The sequence below is a fragment of the Semicossyphus pulcher genome, unplaced genomic scaffold, assembly GCF_022749685.1.
Source record: "Semicossyphus pulcher isolate SPU_LCO1_2020_fin unplaced genomic scaffold, fSemPul1.0.p SCAF_25, whole genome shotgun sequence".
NCBI classification, from domain to species: Eukaryota; Metazoa; Chordata; class Actinopteri; order Labriformes; family Labridae; genus Semicossyphus; species Semicossyphus pulcher.
Window position 1 is genome coordinate 10,930,698 of NW_027211699.1, and position 25,261 is coordinate 10,955,958.

Consider the following 25,261-nt stretch of genomic DNA (forward strand, 5'->3'; position numbering starts at 1 on the left):
CTGTAAACTGATGAGAATGTGAATAATTTATTAATTAGATCATAGCACTGGATTTTCAAAGTTATTGAGATAATTTAAAGCATTAAAAAAACAACAGTAGTAAAAAAAATCAGAATGCCTCCTTTTTACAAGAGCTGTAAAAGAAAAAAAAAAACAGGGGGCGGATCCTGTGGGTACAGATCAGTTTCATTTTTATTAAAGGTCAGTAAAATACCCTCTTATGTACAGTTTAATCTGTTAAATTTCCATGTTAACTTTGTTCTATATCTGTAATACATATAACCTTAATACTATTAAAACATACAGCATTGTACAGTTTATCATTTCTAGAATTCATTGTTACAGCAGAACATAAAAAAGTAAAAATGATGAGTAATTGATCCCTTTAAAAAACATTTCTGTAAATCTTTTTCAATAACTTTTGGAGATCCTCAGGGAAACATCCTGGGTCCTCTGAACTTTCTTTTACATCTTATCTCTATTTAAGGAAACATTCAATAAATCCTCTTGTTTTTGTCTTGAATGGATTGATGTGTTTTGCATAGCTTAGCACAAGGCTGGAAGAATCCGAGTATTCCCCCTCATCTTCATCCTGTGATAAAGGCTCCTTAGGTGTTCATTTCTCTCCATGACTCTACAACACTTGGTCCAAAGGCTCCATACTGTCCATGACTGATGACATCATCACGTCACTAAGGTTAAATGTTGATCCAGTGTTTAATACGATAAAAGTCTCCTTATTTAAAACTTGGTATCAGTTCCTTTTACGTGCAAATATGTTTTCCAGTTTCAGTTAATGCAACACAGACAACGGTTGTTGTATAAGTCTCCTGAAAGACATTTGAATACCATAATACCTGGAAATTTTATGTCTTTACATCTGCAAAGCTGTCTAGAATCTCTAGACACAAACACATCCTGGAGGTAAAGGCAATGTCTGATGTCTGTTGCAATAGTCAAAGTTGACATGTCTCTAGGTGCAAGAACTCATGTTCGAACGAGTCCAGGGTTGTCGGTGGTTCCACTCAGGTTTTACTCGGGTCATTTAAAGCCAACGAGGTGTTGTGTAGCAAAATAGTTCTTGGTTAAACCCCCTGGGAATGCCCAGAGTCCACAGGATTTTATAAACAGGAGATGTTTTGTTCAAGGTTCCAAACTGATCTGGAATCAATGCGGGTAGTTCTTATTCAAAGTGAGGTATTGTTCTGGGATTATGTTCAGGGCGTAATTAGATGTGTTTTGTTTGATCTGGTGCGCTGAAAGCAACACAAGGTGCTATTTAAGTTTTTATAACAGGTCAAAGTTGTAGCTGGTTCCATTCAGGATAAATGGATATTTAAGGGATGTTTAAGGCTCTTTGGTCTTTGGAGAGAACCTTACGTGATTAACAGGTTCCAGATCCAACACCCACACAAAAAAGTAAAGAAAGGAGCACTTCCTATGGTCTACATGACCATGTCATGACAATAAAGTTATTTCAATTGTTCAAAAGAGGGTGCCTTTGAGTTTTCTTGTGATTTGAATCACAAACTTTGGTCCTGAGAATCTTAGAAATGGGAGGAGATGTTTGGGTTCATTGAGCTACGTGGTTGAGGAAGATCTGGAACTTTTTGGGACAGTTTTGCTTTATAGAAAATGTGGGTGATTTAAAGGTGCCAAAAAGTGTTTTGGAGGTATTCGCATTGACTCATGGTTAAGGTTAAAGCATTCAAAGGCTTCGATATGGTTCCATCATATCAAGCACAGGGTATTGAGGGAGGTGAAGTCAGCAGGTTCCAGTCCACTTAAGTTCAACATTGGTCATTTAAGGCACAGTGCTAAGGAAGGAGCATCTTTAACCAGCTGATTCAAAGTTCAGTTCCTGGTGGATTTAGGCTCCAGAGGCAGTGAGGATTAGATCCAAAGTTAATGAAGGTTCTTTGACACTGTGGAAGATCTTTGGCAGGTCTCATGAGGGTCTCCCTGCCTCTGAGAGAAAATGGTTTGGTACTCTTTCAGCATGAGCTCCACTATCTGGCTCTGGAAAACCATGTGGATTGTCATATTGATCCCCTCGGTCTGGGGGCGGAGCAATGTGGGGCCGAACACGATGGCGACGCTCTGAAAAGACATCCTGTTAGACTCCTTGTGCTCGATCACCCTAGAGAGAGAGAAAAAGGGAGTGTTACATGATCCCTCAGTTAATGAATTCAAGAGTAAAATCTAGTCTTCACTCTTTAGGTTGTCAGAAGCCTGATAGTAAACCCACCTGAGCAGGTGTTTGAACAGCAGCTCCATGGTGTCGTGGTTCGGCAGAGGCAGTGATCGAACCAGGTCCTTCATGTAGGACACTCTCAGGGTGTAGTCTGGGACTTCTGAATGGAAATAAAGACAGAGCGGTGCTTCTTAACGGACAGGAACACTCCAACAAAAACTATAAACATGTTCACACTGCTACAACCACAAGCCAACCTGTCTGTTCAGGGTTCTCAGAGGATGACCCGTCATGATCGTGGTGACCTTTCTTTCACCCAAAGTTTATTCAGCTTCTAATACATTATTTGTTTACTTAAGGTTGAGGCAGGTTTTTCGTGTGTCCTTTCAAACCGGGTAGGGACTTTTGGACGTCTACTCCCCTCACATGACTGAATGATTGTTTGGCTCTTATTGGTGGCGGTTTCTCTACAAATGCTATAAAAGTTTCTCCTGTACCTTCATCAGAAATCCATTTATGGATAAATGTGAGGAGAAAAAAAGTTTAGGTCCAAAACAGCCCTTAAAAGTTCTTAAAGATCAGTTTGTAGATGTGGATTCTGTTACTCACGGATCGCAGCGATGAACTTGTCGAAGCAGCTGAAGGGAAACAGCGGCTCTGGAAGCTCTCGCAGGAATAGTTTAAGAGCTCCAGTGATCACATGGATCTCCTCCCACTGTCCGTCCTCCAGGTCCAGTTGCTCCTCTGCAGGGAAAACAAGTGGAAAGTACGAAAAAACCAACCATCAGCTGCTGCTTCTCTCTGGACTTAAATAGTGCGTTTACATTGAACACATATGCCATGTAATCGTCTGCATACAGGGACATTCTGGGGACTGTAACTTTGTATTACAGGTCCATTAATCCCCAAGTTTGGTAAAGGTCAGAGGACAGAGAGGTAGCCAGCCATAGCGACAGGCCCACAGACAGACAGGCAGACAGACAGTTTGTTACCATGGTCAGCTTTGTGTCGTAGTTTCTGGATCACAGCCAGGTTCCCGCTCACTCTGTAGATCCCGTCCACATCCAGACCTGAACACACACACTCATGAGTCTGCTGTATGTGTGTTTGTATCAAACTGTGTGTGTTTGTGTGTGTTTACCTCTCCTCTCCACCGTCCTGATACACTTCTCCACAAATCTGGGGATGGTGGCGTTTTCTCTGTGACAGAGTGTGTCCAGGTGACAGCCGAACACGTTGTCTGATTTCACCAAACCACAGATAAAAAACATGACGTCAACATTTGTATACTGGAACAGCACATGTGTCTAAAAACTCGCTGTTCATTAACAGACTATATATTTAGCTGTTTGATGTGGTCACAGTGGAAACAGGCTGAGGTGTAAGTTCACCTCTGATGTAGCCTCTCTCTTTGACGCTCTGCAGCGTCGGCCTGCGCTGGAGGAAACGTCTTAATTTGGTCCGAACTCGTCTCTGCTCAGAGTCGGCTGTTCCTGATGAACTCCTTGTTGCTAAAACAGAGAAGAAGAAGACGAAGAAGGTCTGAGCGCTGAGCAAGACAGGAAGCAGACTCACAGACTCTGTTTTATTAATAAGATTAGTTGGTGTCCTTCGAAAGATCTGACCGTTAACTCATCAGGCTGCGTTTAGCAAAACAACAAAGAGATTGTTGACTCACATGTCCTCTTCTGGTCTTTGTCCTCTTTGTCCGAAGAAGCTTCAGATTCGTCCTCGTCCTCGGACACATACGCCAGCTCCTGAAAGAGTTCGCAAGAAACATCCTCTCACAGCAGCTGTCCTGATCACAGATCTGTTATCCATGAACGTTACTTTACAATCTTTGTTCTGATTCTCATGAGGCATTGTGGGAAATCCTGCGCAGTGAAACAACATGGTTAACTGAAGTAGTGAGTGTGTTATTACCAGCTGTCTGATGGTGTCCTGCATCACTTTGAGCCAATCAGTGATGATGCTCTCCGTGTCGTACTGCATCAGATACTCGCAGCCCTGACGAGTCTTCAGCTGCACATAAACACAACATCACCACAATCACGCTGTTGACGATGACAAAGCCGTAAAGATCAAACCCTAAGAACTTACTGTAACCATGGAAACGACCTAAACAACACTGTAACCATTACTGTAGGGTGTGGCAGACTGCGTACCTCTAGAACGTTCTTCTTGGATGACTTGTCCTTAGAGGCCCAGCCCACCGACGCTCCTCTCAGCTCCACCGTGTATTCTGGAACAATCTGTGACGATTTACTCTGAAGAACAGGAAGTCGTCATCATGGATCAGTTTCAGTGCACTAAGTCACTTCAACCTATCAGCAGAGTGTTATATTGATTGTTTCTGTGTGTTTGATAAGTGGTTCTTACAGCGTTCCCAGTGGGAGCAGATTTGGGGTCTTTGTGGAAGGTGAGGATCCCACCATGGAGGACGGTCCAGGACTGACTCCAGTTCTTCCTGTGACCAACAACAAACACAGAACATGATCAAAGTTCTCCATGTTCCAACTGAACAAACTGCATCACATGTGAAATGAAGAATCTAAGGACATACAGGCACACCTTCCCAGGCCGTCCAAGAGTTAACATCTCACCTGATCTTTTTCCCATTATCAGCTACTTTGGTTTTGTTGATGATCCCTGCTTTCTCCAGTAGATGGCACTGTGGAGACACAGACAGCTAGAGGTGAGTCTTCAGGTTTCTTTCAACCTGCAGGTCGGTTTTGAAATATGATTCCTGTGCAAACATGGGAGTGGTTTGTGAGCAGATCTGTCAGTGCCTGCAGCTCAAACACATTTATATCTATGCATAAAACTTTGTGTTTTGTCCGTCAGTCAGATTCTTCCTGGAAACTTTTCACTACGCTGTAAATCACAAAACTAAACAACACACCCTTCTATGAACTCTAGTCACCACGAACTCTAGATCGTCCACATTGGATGTCAAGGAACCTCTGAAAACTAATGAAGGGCCCTCACATCTTTTTCAATGACATCTAGATCCCACCTGAACACCCACAGGTACCTTAAAACCTCCACAAGAACCTCTATATCATCACTGGAATCCCCTTGAGTCTCTTAAAGGACCCTCAAGGTTTCTCAGGGATCACTAAAAATCCCAAAGGACCTGTACAATATCCCTCAGACACTAAGGACCTCTGCAATGACCCTTATTACCCATTTCAGGACCTCTAAATCCTCCTGTAGGACCCCTAGCAGATTCCACTTAACACACTCTCAAACATCCCACAACTGCAACAAGAAACAAGATACCTAAAATCTCCTCGCCTTCATCTAAAAAGGACCACTAGTGATTCCTAAAAGGACCCAAACACCAATGAGGTCCCCCAAAACTTCCTTTAGAGATCCGAAAGCTTCATAAACACCTCCTAGAAGATCCACTAGAACCAACATTTACTTCTTCAAACCCCCTTGATCTTTCACTGTGATACCTAAAACCCCTCTTGATACTTATTTAGGATCCTTAGTCATTATTAAGGACCCCTGAAATGACCTCAATGATTGGTCCGAGATCTGAGGGACCCCTTGTAGATCCCTAAGGACCCCTTAATAGTTTGCCTAACAACACCAAACTTCAAAAAGAAACAACACCAATGAGGTCCCCCAAAACTCTCACTCCACTAGAATCAATTAGGGATGCACAATATTCAACTTTTTGCCAATGTCCGATATGTCGATATTTTCCAATCCTTTTTTGCGGACATGCCGATTTTGATACATTAGGCACATGTTTTTTTCCACCTAATTGCAGAGAACATCAACTCTCTCCTGTGATTGAAATGACATCATCCCTCCTCTTATTGTAGCGGACAAAAACTGCCATACCGCAGACATCTTGCACCCTTCTTCAAGCCTGACGGAAGAGGCGTTGTACAAAAGGTGTCTGATCACTCATGTTTCTGAGCGCACCTGAATGCAGCATCCCCACCGAAACATGGCAGTGAGGGAGACATGCCCGGACTTGTTCAGTGATGGCAGAGGGACTCTTTTTATCGTGTGTGCGTCCATGAACATGTAAGTTAGCTTTGCACTGATGTTTATGTTACTCTCTGTTAGTGTCGGTTTTGGCTGCGAGTGTATATTCGGCGTGTTTGATGTTAAGTTTGTAAAATGATGAGAATGTGAGCTAACTGTGAGCTAGTTAAGAGTTGTGAGAGTTGTTAGACTTCTCTTCATTGGCTCGAGTTAATGTCGTAGCATTACATCAAGCTTTTCAAGGAATCTTCGAGCATTTAGGTAGAATTGAAGCATTTTATTGGCGAAAAATATCTGCAGAAAAATGATATATCTGCCGACGTCATTTTCAAGCCAGAATCTGCAGATACCGATAACATGCAGGTAATATTGTGCATCCCTAGAATCAATATTTACTTCCTAAAGCCCCCTTGATCTTTCACGGTGATGCCAAAATACCTTGATGCTCCTTTAGGACCCTTAGATGCTGTTCAAGGACCTCAATGATTTTTATTGGACCTTTTATTTTAAATAACCGGATGAAGTTTGTTCTCGTCCAGTTCTTCAGTTATCCTGACTTTCCTGATGAATTAGATTTTATTTGATTTTAGAAATGGTGGATTGTATTTTGTCCCCTTTTGTGAAGCATGTTGTAACTTTGGGTTTATTGAACACTGAAATGTCAAAGAACAGTTGCTTTTGAAAGAGAGACATTCTGCAGTGGACAATAAGAAAAGAAGTTAGATCCTTATTATCAACAGAACCGACAGCAGAACCCGACCAGATCTTGAGAACTGTTAATACACATGGTATGGCTGTTAATTTGTAAAAAGAGGGGTTAGTGGAGACCCACTGGGCAACTTTCTGGGCAATGTTCTATGTCTGAGTGTTCATTACAGCCACATTTAGACTTTTCTCTGGCCTGGTCCTCTCTTTGGATAATCTTTCTTAATGTTTCTTAAAGTCCTGATGGGCCTGAAGCAGTAATACTGAGGACACACAGCAGGGGGCGTTGTCTGTCTGAACTGCCCAGAAAGTTTCCTTCAGATACCAAGTTAGTGTTTGAAAGAAGTCAAATGTTAGTTTGATTCTCTGTTTGTTAGAATAAAATTAGTGAAACCTGGTCTGCTGTCACACACAGTTTCCGTGGTAACAACAGACACATAACCAGAGACAACCCGACAGACACCCAGCAACTTCAGCAGCCAATGAGCACCTACGCTCAGTTGTTGGGAGCCTGTGCTCCGATCAGACAGATTCCTCTTCAGTCTGTGCCTGTCGGAGAACTTGATGAGGGAAAACAGGATGACATGACATCAACAAATGAATGAGTGAATGAATGACGGACAGGTGAGCAGGTTTAAGTTTAATGGACATGAGACAGGCGAGTGTGTGTCTACCGGTGGACTGTCGGGGGAGTGTCTTCTGTTCGCCTCGGTGAAGTCAGAGATGTTCCTCCTGTGGCTCAGAGTACATGTCTGAAACACAAAACAGGAGTTTTTAAAATCAGTTCAAGGAGCTGAATGACGTGGTTTAATGTTCACACAAGATATAATCTTGTTCACGCAAGATTTAATGTTCATTACACAATCTAATGATCTATTTCAAGCAAATCCTTATCTGGTTCACAACTTCTAATTACAGTAAACAAAGTTAGAATCCTCCAAATTTTAATATTCTTCAATCACCTAGGGAAGTTGTTATCTGGTTTCCGCAAGTTATAATCTTGTTCATGCAAGTTCTGATCTTGTTAATACGAGTTGTCATCTTGTTCAAACAAGCTGGGGTCTTAATATGTAATCTTGTTCGTACATGTTAATTTAGTCTTAAGTCTTAACCTTGTTCGCCAAGTTGGGATCTTCTTAACGCAGGTTTTAATGTAGTTCACTGTTCAACCAAGTTATAATCTTGTTCATGCAAGTTTAAGTGTTGTTAGTACATGCTGTGATCTTGTGTACGCCAGATTTACTGTCGTTCAGGCAAATTGGGATCTTATTAAATATCTTCTTTACCCAAGCTGTAATCTTGTTCACGCTAATGTGATCTTGTTCACATGAGTTATCATCTTGTTCGCATCTTGTTCACATGAGTCATCATCTTGTTCACATGAGTTATCATCTTGTTCACATGAGTTATCATCTTGTTCGCATGAGTTATCATCTTGTTGGCATGAGTTATCATCTTGTTCACATGAGTTATCATCTTGTTCGTATTAGTTATCATCTTGTCTGCACAGGTTTTATTTTGGCAACCACTTGTTTTTCCTCGTTAGCTCAACGGCACGGTTTGTATGTTGGTTATACTCACTTCTTCAGCCACACTGTGCCTCCAGTTCCTGACCTGCACAGTTGTTCCCTCCTCAGAAACTCCATTTCCCATCAGCCTTTGGGGCAAGTGAGGAACCTGGAATAATCAATAAACTAATTAATGAAAAATCAGGTCTGCCTGACTGACCACAACAAAAGAACCATGTATTGGATTGATTACCTCCTGCAGCCTCCACTGGGAGCTGTTTCCATCCTTTGGGTCCAGGTGAGCTCTCGGTATCAGACCCACATGCTGCTGAGGATTCTGGGAAAATAACAAAGGATTATACGCAGAAACTGAAGACAGATTCACACGTTTAAGTTGTAAAATCCCCAGAAGTGTCAGCCCGTGTGTGTGTGAGCTGTACCGTTGTGAAGACAGCATCGTTGTTGTCAATTCGTACATCTACAGGATAATCTTCCTCTGGCAGCGGAGGCTTCAGTTCGATCACAGAAAAACACGTATTATCAAAAAATCCTCTTTAATTTGAAAATTCTAAATAATCCAAAATAAGCAGCGACAAAAATAATCTTAACCGAGACCGAATCCAGATTTATCTCAGGATCTTACCGGGCCTTCGTCCTGCCTCTTGTTTGCCGTAGATCCTGGGGGGGGGGACGGGGATGAGGGGGAGAGCGGGTCAGGTGGGGTCCATGAGGTGGCTCCTGAGGTGGGGTTGTAGTAATAAAATCTCCCTGTGACGTCATCCACCAGCTGCTCCCAACCACAAGAACCCTACAGGAAAAAATACCTGCTATTAGAAGTTTGACAGAAACAGGAGCTGTGGAGAGGTAAGGCCCCCCCGTCGTACCTGAGAGGAAGTGGGTGAGAACAGAGGTGAGGGGGAGGTCAGCTGTCCCCCCTCACTCCTCCTGGACTGGTCCATGTCTCTGGAGGGAGGGGACGGGGGGCTGCGGGGGTCGGACCAGGTGGTCTGTCTGGTGAGAGGATGGAAGTAAAACACCTTCCCACTGTCCTGGTCAGTGTGCACCTGAGGGGAGACGGATGACAGGATGGTGCGTTCAGGTGAAGTCGGATTAAAGAGTTTAGCCACTGAATTCTGAAGTAAAAGGTTTGTAGTTAACACCTGTTGAATCTTTTGCTTAGAAGATTTAATCGTTATTTTGTTCTTTGGATTTATTGTTTAACTCTTTAATAAAAATGTCAGACTTTAGTTTCAAAGGTTGACGCGTCTTTGAGGCCGGCAGTGAACCGTCGCCTGTTCCTCAGTCACATGTGAGCTCTACCCGTTCATTCGATCACAGTGGAACAAACCTGAACGGCTCCGATTACTTCTGATTAAACTTTAATGATCTCAGAGTCACAGAAACACAAAGAGACGACTCATCAGAGAGAGAAGAGATGCACTGAAGGTAGAACTAAAGAGAATGTTACACCATCTGTAACAAACAATGTGAAAACAGAAAAACGACTTAAACAAATCTGTAAATATTCTGTTATTTTAAACCCTGAAACATCTTGAAAACACAGCCGCACTTCAGACCTATCACAGGTCACCTTACCTGCCATCCGTCCAGTGGGGTGATGGGGGAGGCGGGGCTTATCATCCCAGAGGAGGAGACAGAAGAGGAGGGGGTGTGGCTTGGAAGTGCGGGGGCGTGGTCAGGAGGAGGTGATGAGGGGAGGGCGGGGCCAGAGACTGAGATATGAGGCGGAGAGGTTTTCTTCAGAGAGGAGACGTTAGCGTATATGGGCGATTTTGGGTGGAGCGAGCTGTGGTCCTACAGAGAGAGAGAGAGAGAGAGAGAGAGAGAGAGAGAGAGAGAGAGAGAGAGAGAGAGCATTTTAACAACACTTTGGTTTAGCGTGGTTGGTACAGTTTCTTTAAGTTGTATTCTCTCTAATGTCCAGCAGGGGGCGACTCCAGTCTGATCCCATAGAAGTCTATGAGAAAATGCTCCTCCTCCTCTCCTGATGTATTCCCTCAGTAAACATGTTCCTAATGACTTTATGGTCTCAGTCTCTAGTTTCTTCTTCAACACAGCATGATGTTCATTTAGTCACTGATGCTCCCATTGAGAGTCACACAGACCAGGAAGAGGGGAGGGGTTAGGGCGGGGCTACCTGTGATTGACGAGCTGCTAACACAGCGTTCGGTTGTGCATTTTGTTTAAAGCCTGTTTTTAGGTAGCCAAATTAGCATCGCAAATAACACAACCATGAAAAAGAACTGCACTTGGCTAACTAAGCTAGCACTGGCATTAGCCCATCACATAGCCTTTGCTAACCCCTCCCTCCTCTCCCAAATATGGTCACTTCTGGCTCCACAAAAACAACATGGTGACGGCCAAAATGAGGAGATGAGACATTTTAAACACACGTCTATAAAGCTGCTTTTAAATCTGATGCTTTAATTTGGTTTTTATTTATTTAAGTTTGACTTTTTGCTTTTTTTAGTTTTCTTTTCCACATCTGAACGTTTTCCTGCAAAAACTTCTCACACTTTGTTCGTGTTGTCCATCCGTTTCCTGGCAGAAAGTACTCTGCTACTTTGTTTTGTGCTTTATAAATAAAGTTATTTTTATTATTTTTATTCAATTAAATATTAAATGTTATTAAATAAAGTCTTTTTTCCGTCTCAGTGAGCGGACTCTGTGTTTTGGACAGAACTAGAAATCTGCAGACGACGTGCCGGACGAGTTGTTCTGTGCTCATTAACAGTAAGTGTGTGTGTGTGTGTGTGTGTGTGTGTGTGTGTGTGTGTGTGTGTGTGTGTGTGTGTGTGTGTGTGTGTGTGTGGAGGGAGCTGCTGTCCGACAGGAAGAACTCCTCCTATGTTTTATAAACACACACACACACACACACACACACACACACAGTAAATGAATGCTTTGAAACAGTGTAAAAACTTTACCTTTCATTTTTCTGCCACAAACAAAAAAGTGTTTTTTTTCACACAGAATTATAATATTTAAAAAAATAAAATCTACAGATTTTTTCTGACTAATCAATCACAGATGTTTGTCAGGAACAATGTTACATTTGTTGTTGATTTTTATGTATTTTAAAGACCCTAATAGGGACGGGCATTGCTAATTAGCTTAGCATATAAATGCTGTAGTGTTTGGCATCATTAAATGCTTGAGGGGAAGTTCGTTTGGCTGCTAGAACATTTAGAAAACACAGACTCGGTTAAGAACGCAAGAAAACATCAAGTGAGAGTGTAAAACCGTCATTAGAAAACAGTTCCCAGAAGTTACAGGAACATGTTTCATCTACTGAGTCATCATCATTAGAAGTCAGAGATAAAGATCGTCCTGTTGGACTTTGCCTTTGGTGATCAGGAGCTTGTCCATGCAGAGGACGTCGAGGACGCAGTGAGGTGTTGTGAGACAGGTCAGGTACCTCGATGCCAATGATCTTACAACTTCATGATTGTCCCTTTACAAAAAACATTACATAAATTGATAATGAACACATATATAATCAATAACATGTTTGTCCTCAGACGTGTGCGTTAATGATCACGTGTCAGACGGAGCTTCTGAACGCACTTTGGACTTTAATCATTTGTTTCTATATAACGCCTGAATCACAGCCGGTTTGTGTGTTTATAGAAATCACTCTGTGACCGGGAGCGTGAACGGATTCAAAAAGTTACATTGAAACATATTTTTGCTCCGTTTGGATGAAATCTGCCTGAACCTCAAATAAAACCATAAGTTACAGGGTGACAGGTCAATTCTGGACTACACACCTGATCCAGAGTGTGCTGGAACCACAACAACAGGATGTTTTTACTCTTAATGTAAAAATAAGAGATAATTTGTTGTCTGAACACTGTAACAGGAAGTAGAAACTCTGCTGTTTGACTCTTAAATCATGTTTTATTTCATCCACAGAAACGTGACGTCTGACTCACCTGTGCTCACCTTTGGCTGAATACTTTTACTGACTCGTCACATTGTGTATTTTTACTTTGGTTAAATGTTGAAGGAGTATTTCTGTCCCTGTGGTATCTCTGGTTTCCTAACGTTAAAGATCTGAGATCTGACTGTGAATCTTTAACATTCAAGTGAAACTATAGAGACACTAAGAGACGGCAGGCCTCTGACTCACCTGCAGAGACCGGGATCAGGTGTGAATGTTTAACAGACAGTCTGAAAGTTTCTCATTAACCTGAACACCTTTCCACCAGCTGATCAGCTGTTTCCCTCCTCATTCAGCACAGTCCCTGTAACAGCTACAGGCCAGCCTTTATATTAAAAACATCCACTGTTTGAAAAGTTAGCAGCTGTACTTACCCATAATGCATCTCTGTGTTTGGTTCAGCATCATTAAATCCATCAGCAACACCTCAAAGTTTCCTCTGTTTGTTTCAGTCTGTAACTGAGGCTGTTTCACGTCAGCCTGCAGCGCTGCTGCGTGAAGCCCCGCCCCCTTACTCTCTGCTGCGTGAAGCCCCGCCCCCTTACTCTCTGCAACATGTAGCCCCGCCCCCTGACTCTCTGCAGCATTACCTCCACTACCTATCACTCTGCAACATGTAGCCCCACCCATGTCCGCTAATTGACCCCCCCCCCCCCCATGTAAACTCCTCAAGGACACCATGAACACCTGGGGGATCTTTCACAAGGGCTCATGAAAGATCTTCAAGGCTCCTGACATTTTCCTCTCTCAGCCTTCTGTTTAAAGAAAGTAAACTTAATGAAACCTTTCCGTCTCTGGGACTCTCCTGTTTTTATTGTAATGACAAACACAGATAAGTGTGAGTGTTTCAGCTGATCTGAGGTCTGTGGGCGTGAGGCAGCAGGATGGAGAGGTGCTGCTGCCCCCTGCTGGTTCAGTTTTATTGACCTGATACATTAAAGAGGACACAACACAGGAAACACAGACTACAGTGATCACCCTACCTCTGAAATATTAACACAGGTACTCACAGGAGACGAACGAAAAGTGTGGAGGAGGAGGAGGAGGTGTACACACACACACACACACACACACACACACACACACACACACAGGTGTCGGGTTACTGTGCTTGTTCCTCTCTCGTCCTGCAGGTGTCGCTGCAGCCTCGTCCTCTCAAAGTTTCCTGTCTGACCCTGAACACATCCTGCCAGCTGTGACATCACTACATCCTGCTGACCTCATCACATCCTGCTGTGATGTCACCAAACGAAAAATTAAAAAAGAACAATAGCTGTAACTTAAACGTCTCAGGAGCATTAAAGATAAATTAATAAGTGATAAAAACTATAAATTAAAATCAATAATAAAATTAAACAACAAAAAAAACTATAAATTAATCAAAATAATAAAGAATTCTAGTTTTGTCCAGGACCGGTTCAGTGCGGTGCTGGAGGTCAAAGGTCAGCATGTTTCTGTCTGATGAGAATAAAAAGAGGAAACAGCTTTTTCTTCTTCTTCTCTGAGCTTCCTGTGTGGACTCTGCAGGAAATGACACGCTGCAGAGGGCTTTTATTTTGGAAAAACGACCTGCAGCTGAATCTGAGTGAATAAATCAATGCCCAGAACATCTGCTTTGATCACCTGTCGATATATTTGTTCCTTTTTCAGTTCAGTCCCACAACAAACTTTTAACTGTAAGACCAACATTCATCTGAGCCTTCTGTGTGGACACACGCTACATCTGTAGGTGTGAGTAAAATAAAGTGATCTGAAGATGACGGAGAAGAAGGAGGGGGAGGAGGAGGTGGAGGAGGAGGTGGAGGAGGAGGAGGAGAAGGAGGGAAGAAGTAGAGGGAGAAGAAGAGGAGTCTGGACCGGTTTCATTTACTGGTGTCTGTTTTGGAGAGGAGGAGACCTTTAAGTTGAAAATGTGTGATAGATGAAAACTGAAGGAGCGTTTTGTTTTCACAACAACAAAGACTAAATATAAAAGCTCTCAGATGTCTTACCTGTGTCGTGGGCAGGGCTGGTGCAGGTGCAGGTGCATGTTCAGGTGGTGCTCCAGGACTCACTCTTCCTCCAACCAGAGCCTCAATGTCCAGATTCAGGTCCTGGATGGACTCATAGATGTGGTGGTGCGAATACTCCTTCAGTGAATCTTCCTCACCGGTGCTCTCCTCAATGCTAATCTCCTCCTCCGCCACATCCTCCTCCTCCTCAGGCTCTATAGGGGAGTCTTGGTTGTCATGAGGACCTGTGGTTGGTAAGGACCCGCTGTGGAGGTCATTAGGAAGAGGGAGCATGGGGACCACCGGTGTCTCCACCGGGATGGGCTGGGTGTGGGGCCGGGATGTGGGCAGGGGGTCAGCTGGACTGAAACTAGGAACTCGAGGTTTCCCAGAGTCCCGTTGATCCTCCAGGAACCCTGAATGATGTTTTTTGCTCATAGCATCCTCGGCCATATTTGTAGTTTCACTGGTGGTTGTAGCGTCTGCAGGAGCAGCAGGAGGCTCGCTGGGATGTCGTGGTACCGGCGCCACCAGAGGCGACAGGTCCTGGAAGTCCAGTGGGACACCAAACGTGGACATGCGGTTCTCAGTCTTGCGGTATCCAGTTGAGGTATCTGGTCGGAGTCGGATGGTCACCTCATCACCCGGTTTAGTTTTAGTCCCACTAGACTCCTCCAGAGTCTTCGGAACAGGGACTGGGACTGGGACTGGTGCTGCAACAGGATGTGACACCGGTTCAGGACTTGGCGATACGGCAAAGTCCAGAGGCGAAGGGAAGTCTGCAGGCAGCTCCTTGACATACTTGGCGGGGATGTAGAAGGGCTTGGAGTTGCCGTCGCCCCGGACCTGCCACCAGTGGTCGTTGGTCTTAGCCAGCAGGACGTAGCGCTCATTGGGCTTGATGGAGACCAGCGCACCGTCCCGACCCTGGTACTCATACTGAAACTCCACCAGGACCAGGCCCAGACCTGCAGACACAGACCAGACGGGACCGGACGATCAGAGGGAAAAAAATGGAGAGCAGTGTTATGAGAAATACAAGAGCTAATGCTAATGCTAACTCAACTACTACTGATAACAATACTAGTGCTAATACTACTTCTACTATTCTTACTTTACTACTGCTATGACTACCAGGACTTCCTCTACTTCTAGTAATTTAACAGCTACTGATTATATTACTAATGCTAATGTTACATTTACTATTTTGTTTCTTTCTATCACTGGTACTTCTACCTATAATTGACTGATGTCATTACTCTTGTGAGCCGTAGTGATGTTTGCTAGTAGCAGTAGCACTAACATACCACTGCCAACATAAGAACTGCAAACATCAGTACTGCTAACATTACTATTGCTACTGCTAACAAACCAATGCTAACATTGCTACTCCTAACATTACTTCAACTACTCCTGAAATACCACTGCATCACCTCTGCTACTGCTAACATACCACTGTTAACATACCTTAAGCCAACACCACTATAGCTAACATCACCATAGCTGCTAGTGCTAACATCATTTCTGCTACTGCTTTCATGCTCATGCTAACACCAACATAGGTCACAATATTACTGCTGACAGGATGTTACAGAAAAGAAAAAGGACTCACCTCGTCCAAGCAGGGAGGAAGTCGTTGACATTGTGATAGCACTGAGCTCCCAAGGCCCCGCCCCCCTGAGATGATGGGCAGGTGACTCTGGACTTTGAGGGTCAAAGGTCACACCTGATCATCAGCCCCCTTAAAGAGAAAAAAACTCACTCAGTGAAATTGTAACAAAAACACTTGCATCTTTACATCGGTACATCGCTCTCTGCACACACCAGACTCCATTGACAAAAACAATAATTTTACCTCACAGACACAGAAGCCTCTGGTCTACTGCTGACAGCAACACGTGGATGAGATCTGTTTGTTTGCGTTATTGTGTGACTTTAAATGGTTTTAAATAGTTAGTATGAAACCAACAGAATAATTGTGTAACACAAAATAACATAAAACAAATGGCCAACAGTAGACTAGCAATCAATGTGTTTTATAATGTAAAATTAGCATTTTTATGAATGGAGTCTGGTGTGTGTGCAGAGAGCGATGTAACGTCTGTGTGTGGTTAAAACAATCATCTCCCTCTGTAACAAAAAGGTCTATCTCTGTAGGGATCCTTTCTGTCATGTTGTCACACACTTAGAATAACAATCTGAGCCTGTCAGTGGAAACAACAAGAACTTTTAGTGGACGACCTTTGACCCATCAAGGATTATGTTGCAGCCATTACAGCCTGTTTCACTGCTGCAGGATGAACACATCTACTGGAGTAAATCTCAAACTTTTTGTACCTGTTAGATATTCAATAACAGAACATTTGTGTAAGGTTGGATTCCTGTAATATTCCCCCTGCAGCTGTGAGTAACAGGACAGGACCGTGTTTTGTCTTGTTTGAAAATGTTTGAAAACACCCAACGTCAGGACGTCACTGAACCAGCCAAAAAGGTCTCAATTCTGTTGGTTTAAAATGCTGACTCTTATATCGTAATATTTGTACATTTCAAATATACCTTTATACACACACGCTAAGAGGCACATTTTAGGGACACTAGTGATTCAGAGTGGAATAAAACAGAGTCCCTGTGAGCAGCTACTGAAAAAGAAGCAGAGGTATGGCAGTTATGTGCTTCTCTTCTTGTCAGAACAAGTCAAACTACAATCATCTCTGAGCACTGAACTCCTCCTGCAGCTCCTGAAGCTAATGCTAACGCTAACCCTCATGTCTCCCTCTCATGTTTTCAGTGTGTCTTCCTCTCTGCGTTCAGAATCATCATCGTCACGTGACTGTGGTGTCACCTAACACCAGATCCAGTGTCAGTGAAGGTTTACAGCCGAACTTGTGCAGAGTCCAGCAGTGAAGGACTCACCTGTGTTAGAGTATAATGTCCATATCCACAGCAGTATGACAACGGTCACTCTCACCTGCCTGCTTCACACCTGCTCTGACTTTAGTGTTTCAAAGTAAAAGCCCTACAGCAAAGAAAGAGGTTATATAAAAGTGTTCAACCTCAGAGAGACAACACTGTGCAGGCTTTCTTTCCAAACCGCAGACCCCACCCACTTACCCGGCAGAGGGGCGGGGCTTATCACTGAATCAGCTGCTCAGGTAGAAACCTGAAGACCTGTAGCTCTCCCTCAGCGGGACCACAAGCTCTTTGCTCAGAGAAACCAGATTACACAGGTAAACAGGGAACAGGTTTAAATAAACTGTGCTTACGTCCTGCAGTCAGTCAACAGATTCAAAATTTTAACACTTATTTTAACTTATTTAACACTGATTTTAACTAATGTAACACTTAATTTTATGTACCTACGTCTTGTCTGACCTTATTTTAACACTTACTTTAACTTGTTTACAAATTATTTTAGCGTATTCCCACATGTGTTTCAACTATTCTAACAATTACTTTGGCTTGTTCCCACATTTAAGTTAACTCGTGAAACATTTATTCTAACCGGTCCATACTTAATTTAACTCATGCAGCACTTTCTTTTACTTATTTTTACTTATTTACCAATTGTTTTTGCTGATTTAACACTTATTTTTATGGTACTGCAGATAATAGAGTCGGATTTTAACACATTCTGAAACCTTACTTGAGTTTTTTAACTCATCACTCTGTAATGCGCTCTGCTTTCAGCTGCTCTGGTTATCTCTCTGTCTTTGTTCTGCACATGCTCACATGGACAGAGGTGAGTGACAGCACTGCAAAGAAATCTCTGTTCTGAAGCACAAATCAGTTTGAATCAGGTTTTTGATTCAGGTTATTTAAGAAGCTTGAGAGAAACTTTCCAAGAGAGAAAAATCTGCAGATAATTTGATTTTAAACAGAAATACTAACAGAAGCTTGACTGCTAAACTTTTTATTATTAGTCCATTATCAATGAGGATAACCCAGGAGCCTCCAAGCAAGGCGCTACACACACACACACACACACACACACAGAACAATAGCAAAATGCTGATCTCAGGCCCGTTCTGTTTACAGAGGGAAGTGTCTGCTTTTCCTGCCGTAAGCCAGTCCTCAAGGCTGTGTAGACTCCACCCCTCGATGACATCACAGGCTCTGTCTTTTGTGTGTGTGTGTGTGTTTCCTGTCTTTGTAAAGGAACAATAGCCTGACTGCAGTCAATGTGTTCAAATGGAGTTAAAAAGAAAAATTTTCACTGTTTGATTTTCAAGCCTCTAAGTTTGTTTTTATCTTGAAAAATCATCAAAAACTAAATAAATTTGATCCGTTTTTTCAGGTCCCTATAAGTACTTCATCACCGCCACATCGGCTGCATTATTTTTTTCATCATTGCGAGTAACAGCCCATCAAATATATACAAATATCCTGTAGTTGCCCTGATGGAAGCAGCAAACCCTGCAGTTCCTCTGGTGTCCACTTGAGGCTGTCTCCAGCAGTGAGTCAGTCCCCATAGAGCCCCATGTTAAACTTTACAGCAGAAATAAACATGTTTACAGCCTGGTACAAAAAACAGTTTGGGTCTCTATAGCTCATTTCTCTCTTCATGACAACTGTACGGGGAGAATCTTTATACAGCTCACCTGTTTACATTATATTAAGGCTTAAAGTGATGCAGCATTAGGGGCGTGGCCTCTTTGAGTGACAGCTGGGAGCTGCTAGCTGTCTGCTAGGTGTCCCCTCAGCTAACTCAGTCACTGAACGTAACCTCTGGGCCGTGTTTGTGCTGTTGGAGCCTTCTGGAGATTTGTTCATGTAAATATCAGACAAACGAGTCTCATTACTCTGAAAAATATTTTAGACATAATGAGATTTTTATGAGCGTCATCAATGATCAAATTTACAGCTTCAACTTCACCTCATTTGTTGTGACCAAAGATAAATAAAGTTTCACTGAATTGAATCTGCTACAGGAAACAAATCTCAGTGACTGGCCCTTTAAGATTCTTTGTGGAGGTAAACAGTTGAACCTGCTTTGAGTCACACACACCTGAAACACACCTGAGGCAGGTGATGTGCTGGAATGCAGCCAACCTCTCTCCCTCTCTCTCTCTCTTTCTCTCTTTTTTTCTCTGTCCCTCAGCCACACCCATCCCGCCAGGAATTTTACGCGCACACACATACACACACACACACACACACACACACACACACACAAAACACAAACACACACACACACTCCTCTGTCCGACCACAGGAGTGGTGTGTGTGTGTGTGTGTGTGTGTGTGTGTGTGTGTGTGTGTGTGTGTGTGTGTGTGTGTGTGTGTGTGTGTGTGTGCGTGAGTGTGTGTGTTTGTGTGTGTGTGTGAGAGAGAGAAAATAAACTGAACTGTCAATCATCAAACCGAGGTCGAGGCTTTGCGGCAGGACACGCCCCATCAACCAATCAGAGGAGAGAAAGAACTTAAAGGAGAAGTTCACTGTCATCAAACTGGGAGGATCATGTGATATGTGACATCATTAACTCCACAGCCAATCAAGGACTGTTCAAGCCGATGTGAAGTAGGTTCAACTTTACCCTCAGTGTGAGAGCTGGGTGTGGTTACATTCAGAAGTACACACTCACACTCTCACACACACACACACACTCACACACACAGTAAAAACAGACAGAAATAACTGAGTTTAAATCATAAACCCGTCGACGGACTCCGCCTCCTGAATCCTGGAATGTTTGGAGAAAGCTCAGAGTCAGTCTTCATCTGTTTACCCCACAAATACAGAAATGCTGCTCTTTGATTGGCTGTCAGCTGTCTGTTATAATCAGCTATTCAGCTGTTCAAGGACCCCCAAAACCACCTCCTGGACCCCTGGAACCTTCTCTAGTTCCCTTTCAAGTTCCTTTGCAGTCTCATCAAGGACTTCAACATCCCCCACAAGGATCCTTAAAACCAACAAGGACCTATGAACCTTGTTAAATGACTTTTACGAGTTACCCATCGACTTTGCCTTCCATTTCAAGGACTTCTGCAACCAGCTCAAAGTCCTTTACAACCTTTTCAGGTACTTTTGCAGCCTCCTAAAGGACCTCAACATCGCCCACAAGGACCCTTACAACTTACAAGGACCTCTGCAACATGCTAAATGTGTTTACTAGATATCCAATGACCTTGCCTTCCATTTCAAGGACCTCTAAAACCCCTCAAGGACATTGACAACCCCTGAAGAACACCTGCAACTTGCTCAGGGTTCTGTACAAGTTTCTCAAGTACTCGTAACCTAACAGGAACACAGCCACCTTTTTGTTGATATTCAAATCATACTTAAGGCCCTTCCATACCATTTCCAAGGACCTCTACAACTCCATCAAGGACCTTTACTACCTGCTCAAGGTCCCGTACAGCCTCCTCAAAGACTCATATTCTCTTATAAGTCCTCTGCCACCTGTTTAATGCCCCAACATACTAAAGGACCATCCCTACCAGTTCAAGGATATCTAAAACCCAGTCAAGGACCTTGCATCCTGTTCAAGATATTTTAAAACCCTTTTCAGGTATCTTTGAAGCCTCTTAAGAACCTCAACAACGTACACCTTTGCAACCTCCACAAGGACATCCACAACCTGCTTAAGGAATAACTGTTACCTGGACAATGGCCTCCACAAGAACCTCAACCCCTCAACCTACTACATCGTCAAGCATCTCAGCATCCCTATTGTCACCCACACCCAACTCAAGGACACTCTTTGCAAGGACATGAACTTCCAAATCATGTTCTTCCACAATCTGCTTTAGAACTTTCAAACTATCTCCATAGACCTGTATGTTGGTCTCTGAATGCTTAAATGGGCCAACAAGTTTCTCAAAGACCTTTGAGACCTGCTCATCAACTTCAAGGACTCCAGAAATCCCACCATTGGACCTATGAACATCTTCAAGAAGCTAGCCTCCAAAAGACTCCAGGGACATGCTGCCAGATCTCTACAACCTGTGCCTCAAGGAACCTGGCAAGCTCCACACAACCTCATCTAGGACCTCTTGGACATGCTCCAAGACTCCTTTAGTATTTAGACTGTAAAGTGATAAATCACAACAATATAGTCCTGTTCTGTCATTGGCGGCCACCTGAACTGTTATAAATTCAAAAGGGTTTAACTTTCACTTTGAATGATTCTTAATCTGCCAGTTATGACAGTAACAGGGATCCTAATCAAATCAACAAACCTAAGAAAATAATCCATGTGCAAGTTATACTAAAGACAAATACTTAGAAAACTAGAGGTGCAACACCTGAATTTACCTCTAATCCTGGATCAATAAAGTTAACTTTTAAACATCCATTTAAACAGATTAGTTTAACATCTGTGATGCATCAGACTCACTCAGAGCCAAACGGTTTGTTCACATGTGATGATATTAAAAACATACATTTTAAGAATTCATTCAATTCAAACAGCTTTTTTTTTTATTTGTTACCAAAATTAATTAAAGGAAAACCTCAAGGTGTGGATCAGGCCATCGCTCACTGACTGCTCCTAATGTAAGATAAACACGGTATATACAGTGGCCACATGTGTGCTTATATTATCATGGCAGATCATTGCTTTCACTTCTGAAAGTACAATAATCGGATCCATACCAATTATGAAAAACAAGGGAAAAAATATGTTAAATGTTTTTATAACTAAATCTCATGTTTGATTTTCACATTGTTATAAAATTATTTATATAAACAAAATTATAAAATGTGTTTATATATGTATATATACAATAATGATTTGTCATTTTAATGTTCACATGGTATCAGTATAACATAAATATGTTCATACATTACTAAGTAAAGATATGAACATTATAAGAGCACATACCTACATACAGTATAAACACAATATTAAATAATGACCATCATATGTTTACGTACAAAGTTGTATAACCTGTTTCATTTTCAGTATTTAACTTGTTTATGTGCTAGAATGAAGATAAACATTCTAATATATTTAAGTATGTCACATGTGTGGTTTAATGTCTATAAACCATATAAAATATTGGGTAGTTCTCTATTAATAGAAAATCTAAATTAAAAGTGAATAAATCTTTTTTTAAATGTGCACATGTCATTGTATTGTATATGTGGAATATGTTAGTGCTGTATTTTGAAATATGTGAGCTACATGTACACGTATGTATAACTTTAGACATTAATGAAACATACACTGACATACAATCTATAAACTTACAATTGTGACCTTTTATACCATTTTTTTTAATAAACTGAAATAAATCAGATGCAAAGTTATTTTACTTGTGGTGTTCTTTGCACTTCTACTTTTATTCTGAATTTTATCTGGACTAAATAAACTTAAAGTTTCTAAGATAAAACAAACATAAAACAGTGTTTCCGTTTTTAAAGCGTATTTAAGAACTGTGGAGATTTTAAAACTCTATTTATTTTCTAAAAATTAAACTGGTGCTAAGTCTAAACTCCAGTGGTACAAAATAAATTAAGTGAGGAGACTTGAGTTCGGTTTAGAGGTACTTGTACTTTAATAGATTATTTATATTTTCAGCTTCTTTATGCTCCACCTCCACTCTGAGTCAAATATATTTTCTTTATTTTTAAATAAATGATTAGTTAGTATTATACCATTGTGAGTTTATTGATTACCAAGGCAAGCTACCTGTAGTATATATATTATTTAATATAGACATACACATACGTATACATATAGATGTCTCGCAATACCTATACCTATACCCATACCTATTCTTTTTGACCTTTTCCACCACATGTATACTCAGTAGCACGCATTACAGTATGCTGTGTCTGCATTTAGTTTTCAAGAACATCATCATACTCTTCTTTTTTATACTAACTGAAATGACAGCAGGTTTTTTTGGTGGTAAAATTTTACAAATTGGAAATGAGGATATTTTCTAATATATTTAAGATAATTACAGTTACACCCCCATTACTTATTGAATTACATCCTTTTTTTATAGACTCAGAACTTGTTTACTGTTAGTGTGTAATCCGCAATATGGACACAGTGCTCTGTCTTAAGACACCCGCTGATACAGTCCTGCCATCACATATCCAAACAAAACCTAATTCTCAACCAAAAGTCAAGTCATAGCTGTGATACAAACACGGTCCCCACAGTGTAGGTGTGGAGACACACTCATGTCCCCATAATGTAGGTTTTCCAAATCCAACAAAGTTGTCTTTTTGTTTTTGCAGTAAAAACAAGTTTTCATTTTTTTAGTCAGAAGAAATCAGACAAAACTTAAACACACAAGAAAAGGAAAACACAAAGACAAAAGGAAAAGTGCAAAAAACTTTCAACTGCAACTTGAACATGACAGAAACATTGATAGCAAGACAACTAGACAGATAGATAGAAAAACAAATGGATAGATAGATAGATAGATAGATAGATAGATAGATAGATAGATAGATGTGTTTTACCGGCAGTAAATGTAAGATCCAACCATCCTGCTCGTTGTGTTTTTTTGCACTTCAATTCCTGAAGGGGCGAGTCCAAATCACAGAAACAGGTTCCTCTCTCTCTCTCTCTCTCTCTCCCTCTCTCTCTCGCCCCGCCCCGCCCCTCCCTGACCTGCCAGTCTCGGCTTGTCCTCCCCTTCCTCCCCCACCTTCCCCTCTCCCTGTGCCAGAGTTAACTTCCTGTTTGACGGAAGAGGCCGACCTGCTGCTCTGTCTGGGCAGTCCAACAGCGCCCTCTGGCTGCACTTAGCAGGTGGTGCATTATCCTTTAGACTCACATACACTAATGCTCAATAAAAAATAATAAAGAAATTAATAGAAATGAAAAAAAAATATATACAAAAGTTATCATGGAAAGTAAAACACTTTTCACAATCATCCGAAATGTAAAAAGCCTTGTACTGACTAATATTATTATTATTTACAAAAGAAATGCAGAAAGAGCCAGTTTTGTATTTGTTAAATGTGATAATCATAAAAAAATAATCCATACATACTCAGTACAGACTTGAACAATAAACAAAACAATAAAAAATATGTAATATTCACCTAAACATACATTTTATATATGAAACATATATGGAATTACAGTTTGTTTCAGTATCTCTGTTTTACTTTTACTGAATGTGCTTAAATGAAGCAGAAATAATTGCATCCATATATTCAACTTCAAAATGTTTTCATGACGTGAAATTAGATCAGATGATTTTTTCAAAATATAAATATCATATTATGACAATAACGTACTAAGCTAATACCGTATTTCTTGATTGAACACAATGTTTGCTGGATTATCTGTTATTTAGCTAAATAAGAGGCAGGAATCCAAAATAGAAGAAAACTAAGGAGACAAATACTCCGCACTTCATTAGCCTTTAAACAAATATCTTCATATCTTCGCCTCTTTATCAAAATGTATCATGCTTTTTACCAAATTCTTCTACTTGTTATTGTTAATTTTCTGAATGTCTTAATGCAGTTTTCTCATACATTTTGAGAAAACAATATTTAAATGTAATTTTAATCCCATCATTTGAATTTAAGATTATTTATTTCACAATATTAATTTTTTGTGCATATGTGCATTTTTTTATACATTTTTTTATACATTTTTTAATACATTTTGAAACAACACTTTAGCAGCTTTGATCCTCTCCTTCAATCAATTTAGATGTTTTTCAAAGATATGTTTTTTCATAATAATTTATTTAATTGTTTGTTGTTGTTTGCATGTATCTGATTGTGTTTATCATTGTGTTTATTCTATCTTGGTATTTGTTTTCTCTTTTCATTCATTAAAATATTTTAATAATTTTTCTTTTTAAACACATTTCTTTGTTTGTATATAATGTAATTTTTTTTCATCTCACTTGATCTTTTTTGCCGTTCTGTTTTCTCTTTATATGTCCTCTGCTCTTATTATCCAACCCTCTC

The 25,261-nt window shown here is 41.3% G+C and overlaps 1 protein-coding gene across 3 annotated transcripts; it reads right to left on the bottom strand.

Annotated features, from left to right (window-relative positions):
* Positions 1 to 167: 167 nt before the first annotated feature.
* Positions 168 to 23,849, bottom strand: LOC138604082 (rho GTPase-activating protein 27-like). Of its 3 annotated transcripts, none has more exons than XM_069675917.1 (22): positions 23,789 to 23,849; positions 15,980 to 16,108; positions 14,368 to 15,335; positions 10,009 to 10,227; positions 9,297 to 9,476; positions 9,056 to 9,220; positions 8,853 to 8,921; positions 8,666 to 8,749; positions 8,486 to 8,581; positions 7,579 to 7,656; positions 7,399 to 7,464; positions 4,798 to 4,865; positions 4,574 to 4,661; positions 4,360 to 4,461; positions 4,118 to 4,216; positions 3,873 to 3,951; positions 3,586 to 3,705; positions 3,336 to 3,434; positions 3,187 to 3,264; positions 2,804 to 2,938; positions 2,249 to 2,354; positions 168 to 2,140 (listed from the first exon to the last, which is right to left on the bottom strand). In XM_069675917.1, exons 2-22 carry the CDS (start codon positions 16,008 to 16,010, stop codon positions 1,906 to 1,908), a joined length of 3,165 nt encoding a protein of 1,054 aa, XP_069532018.1. In that variant the 5' UTR covers positions 16,011 to 16,108; positions 23,789 to 23,849; the 3' UTR covers positions 168 to 1,905. The 3 variants fall into 3 exon arrangements, with proteins under 3 accessions (XP_069532018.1, XP_069532019.1, XP_069532020.1); XM_069675918.1 differs by lacking the exon at positions 23,789 to 23,849 and adding an exon at positions 17,281 to 17,332; XM_069675919.1 differs by lacking the exon at positions 7,399 to 7,464.
* Positions 23,850 to 25,261: the final 1,412 nt, after the last annotated feature.

Excerpts from the sequence above, each read along its gene's own strand:
- LOC138604082 (XM_069675917.1), bottom strand. The coding sequence starts at position 16,010 with ATGTCAACGACTTCCTCCCTGCTTGGACGAG. Across the intron at positions 9,221-9,296 it reads TCTCACCCACTTCCTCTCAG|GGTTCTTGTGGTTGGGAGCA; the intron begins GTACGACGGGGG and ends TTTTTCCTGTAG. Across the intron at positions 4,866-7,398 it reads CAGGCTCCCAACAACTGAGC|TGCCATCTACTGGAGAAAGC; the intron begins GTAGGTGCTCAT and ends GTGTCTCCACAG.